Raw genomic sequence first — 4,102 nt, 5'->3', positions numbered from 1 at the left:
TTTTTTAATATTTATTTATTCATTTACTCTTATGCCCATCAGTCTATCGCGCACATTCAAGAGGAACAATAAGCATATGGTGACCCTGAATTGGAAACCAAATTTGGAGCCGCACTAAACACAGTTCATTATTTATTTTACCGTCTTTTCTGCATATTCTCCCATTTTACGGTGTACTGGGTAAAATGCGTAGTATCAAATAATTAAATAAATAAACAATGAAATGCGATACAGCTAAGTACCATGGACCCTCCACCCTTCTGCCCCTCTGCTTCACGACATGCAAAAGAAATCCCACTTTGGCCCCACTTTCTACATTTTAAGGCCTCACTATTAAGTATTATCACTTACATTTTTATTCTTGCCATGAATTTAGACCTACTTACCTGGTTCTTTTTATTTACCCAAAAAATTCATTGCAGAATGCGGAATCTCGTTCAGTCTTCAACCATGTAGATTCCGTTGAAAAGACACTGGAATGTATAAAAAGCCCCTATGAACATAGGGTACATAGATGGTTTCGTGCAAACATGGAAAACAGAATCCAATACCATGATATTAACAATTAACAGCAAGATGTTCATATTAAGAGAATGAATATATGCGAGGTTGGTGTGTTATGTATCTGGAATTTCATACTTGATAGATAGATAGATGATATAAATATTAATAATATATCACTTGAGAACACTTGGGATGGCTCTAATAGCACAAGAAAACCCAGAGTATCCTCAGTTGATCTAAACATCTTTGACTCAACCAAACAAAATTTAATATCAACTCATAAACCACTCGCTCACTTGCTCAGGAACTGGTTTTGCAGTTCCAGAAATCTCACAAAACTTACTATAGAACTACACTCAACATTAAACAAAACTTATATATATAGAGATATATATATTAGTAGATAGTAATCTAAGGCTTCTTATTGCTCCTATGTAGCTGCAAAACTTGTTACGCGCAGGGTATATTGAGGGGTTCCTCAATCCAACCAGCAAACTCATCAGCACCAAAATCATCAAAATCGAAATCGGGAAGTTGGCTAGGCCCATTATCATCCAAGCCGCAGATTTGCAAATCCTCGAACCCACCAAGATCATCAAATCCATGTCCATAATCATCAAAATTTATCCAGTCAAAATCGAGTCCAAGGCCGATCTCAGGCACAGAAGCAGCGGCGGTAGACACAGAGACAGAAGACTGTGGTGGTGGTGGTGACGGAGGAGGGAGGTTCAGCATGCTCAAATCCGGTATCTCCAAGGCAGCCAATTCAGCCACCAAATCACCAGTCTCCAAATCATTAGTCTCAACAGCTTCATTAGCATTGGCATTAGCATTAGCACTGTCGTTGGAATGAGAAGCTGAAGAATCCAACTCAAGAACAGAGGACGGAGAAGTGCAAGAGAAAACGCTATCGGAGCCCTCCGATGTAGAGGACTTGTTGTCGGAAACACAAACTCCGGCGGGAGCAGGAGATGAGTTGCAGCAGTTGCTCTTGTCATCGGAGTTCTGAGACTGTGACTGAGACATGGACCTCGCCATGGCTTCAAACTCGAGCCTTTTAGCCTCGTAGGCCTGTGAAGCTTCCTCGGCAGTGTTGTAAGTACCCAACCAGATGCGTGCGCTCTTGAAAGGGTCGCGAATCTCAGCGGCCCATTTTCCCCACTTCCTCTGCCTAACTCCTCTGTACTTGCCGGAGGTTTGCCTCTTGGTACCGGTTGCCGGCGAAACCCTCCTCTTGAAGATGGGTTGTTTAAGTTTTGCAACAACTTCGGAGGAGGAGGTGGGAGTGGAGAGGCCGGAGGGAAGGGGGAGAGGGATCACATGGATGCTCCTCTTGATTCTCTTTTGGTTCATCTCTGAATCATCGTCGGATGAATCGGTTAATTCAGGATCCGCGTAGATTATGCGGAGTTTTCTGGTCATCTTGGAGGACTCGTGAGTTCTTTGCTTTGTTCTATGTTGTTTCCGAGGCTCCGCCATGGTAGGCGAGGTAGAACAAGAATAACAAAATTTGTTTGTTTCGGGGGAAGACGAAAAACCCTCCAAAAACCCCTCAAAATACCCGGATATGAAGGGAGAAAAAAATTTGAACAATTGAAGAGAAAGAAAGAAGGAAACAAAAGAAAAAACGAAACAAAATTCCGCAATCTCAGGTGAGATCCCCTCTTAAGAACAAAAAAAGTGTTGAAAATCTTTGTATGTGAAAGCCTCCGAAACACACTACTCCAGAACAAGTCCTGCAGAAACACAACCAGAAACCTTCGTCAGACCCAGAATCTGGACGATGATACAAAATAACAAGAGAAAGTGTGAAGAGAGTGAAGAACGAACCTTCTTGGCCTCAAACGCATTGAAACAGCTGGGTTCACGAGAGTCAACCTCTGCTCGCTGAGGCAGAGAAGCATACAGCAGGCGAAGAACACCGACGAGATAGTCAATAACAGAGAATAAATCCAGAGCTGCTGATACAGAGCCCCAACTACAACCACTTTCGATTCAATAAACCCAGACGACATAAATCTCGCTGCTCCTTCCTTCTTCTCAACCCTTTCCCGCTGCAAAACTCACCACAGGAATCCCACAAGTTGGATAAACAGACCTTCTTTGCTGTTCTCTATCACTCTCTTCACTAGCCAAAAGAAACACAATACAGAGACAGAGGGAGAGAAAGGTTCAGCCAATGTTACAAAAACCAAATATATAGAGAGAAAAAAACCAAACAAGAGAACAAGATAGGTATGGGCTCTGATAACAAAAGTTATCACAAATCTAAGGCTAATATTTTATCTCTCTTTTACAAAAGAAAAAAAAAAAGTTATTGTGAGTTTTTCTACAGATCTGAAAACCAGAACATGAAAACAGAGGTAAAACAATTATATAAGTAAAAAAAAAAATTAGCCGACCTTGGTTGGAGACAAGCAGATTGGAACAGACACAAATCTCTATACAAACATCACCAGTCTCGGAAAATTATTTTTCTTTTCGGAGAAATTAAATTTTAAAAAATTATGAAAGCTCCATTGCACGACCACTGAAAATAAAAATATTATTTTAATGTGTCAGTGTGTCTCGAAAACATGAAATTGTTGAAAATTCAGACCTCAGAGTGAAATTTACCTTTGTTTGTTTCACGGTGCAGAGGAGGCTGCTCTGTCTCTGCCTCTGTCGTCTTTCTATCTCACTCTCTCTCTCTCACTAGTGGCCCCTTCTGTCTAAAACGCTCTTTTCTATTCTACCAGGCCTGAACCATTCTCCTTTTTTTTATCACCGGTCAAAAATCCGCATTTAAAGTATTGAGTAGGTAAAACATATAATATTAATTATGGAAACTTTCATTTTCTTTTTTTTATTTTTGTTACTACTCTTAGATGTGAGCTGGCATGTGGCAGTGTTACATGACACATACATGATGCATGATCATCGTCGATGCATATCATACACTGATGTCTCTGAGACAACTTGGGAATCCAATGTTTTTATACAGTATTCACTTGTCACTGTTATATGCGGATGTGATTTGGTTTTGAAGATCTAACGGTTACTACTCTAGAAGTGTGTAACACGCGCATGAAGAGAGCGTAAGTGATTATTGTAACATTTGCCAAGCAGCTTTTCGCGCCGCCAATGCTGACCAGCCAAACTAACGGTTGGTCTGCTCGCAATAACGGATTCCGTTGTTGTTATTTTTATTTACAAAAAATGACACTGAGATTCTTGCTCTCCAAGCATATAGTACTCCAATTATGGTACTTTCTTACGAAAACATGTATAATCTTAATAATGATTAAATTATTAATATTTATAATAAAATTATTCCCACTTATAATTCATAAGATATAGTAATATTTAGAATATACGAGTACATTAAAAATGAAAAGTCAATAAATTATTTATATATTATGCATTAAATAGATATAAAAGTTAAAAAAATATATACTAAACTATATTTTTTCTGTTACAACATTTCTCTTTTAAATTTGAATTTTTTTTACTTAAACATATAGTTTTATCTTTTAAATATTTTAGTTCAACATTTTCTTACAATGAATTCCAGATACTTTTGTGTATCTAGATGAAATATATATATATATATATATAT

At 38.5% G+C, this 4,102-nt stretch overlaps 1 protein-coding gene and 1 non-coding gene across 2 annotated transcripts; both read right to left on the bottom strand.

The window, feature by feature from the left end:
- Positions 1-622: 622 nt before the first annotated feature.
- Positions 623-2,234, bottom strand: LOC140172884 (ethylene-responsive transcription factor ERF118-like). The gene has a single exon (XM_072228707.1). It carries the CDS (start codon positions 1,981-1,983, stop codon positions 955-957), a length of 1,029 nt encoding a protein of 342 aa, XP_072084808.1. The 5' UTR covers positions 1,984-2,234; the 3' UTR covers positions 623-954.
- A 371-nt stretch (positions 2,235-2,605) lies between these two features.
- Positions 2,606-3,453, bottom strand: LOC112775306 (uncharacterized). The gene is made up of 3 exons (XR_011878004.1): positions 3,121-3,453; positions 2,907-3,034; positions 2,606-2,627 (listed from the first exon to the last, which is right to left on the bottom strand). It is a non-coding gene; the product is annotated as an uncharacterized protein (transcript).
- Positions 3,454-4,102: the final 649 nt, after the last annotated feature.

The sequence above is a fragment of the Arachis hypogaea genome, chromosome 19, assembly GCF_003086295.3.
Source record: "Arachis hypogaea cultivar Tifrunner chromosome 19, arahy.Tifrunner.gnm2.J5K5, whole genome shotgun sequence".
Lineage (NCBI taxonomy): Eukaryota > Viridiplantae > Streptophyta > Magnoliopsida > Fabales > Fabaceae > Arachis > Arachis hypogaea.
This window is presented reverse-complemented; position numbering and strand designations above follow the sequence as displayed.

What these genes read in the sequence shown, in the direction of transcription:
- LOC140172884 (XM_072228707.1), bottom strand. Translation starts at nt 1,983, where the DNA reads ATGGCGGAGCCTCGGAAACAACATAGAACAAAGCAAAGAACTCACGAG.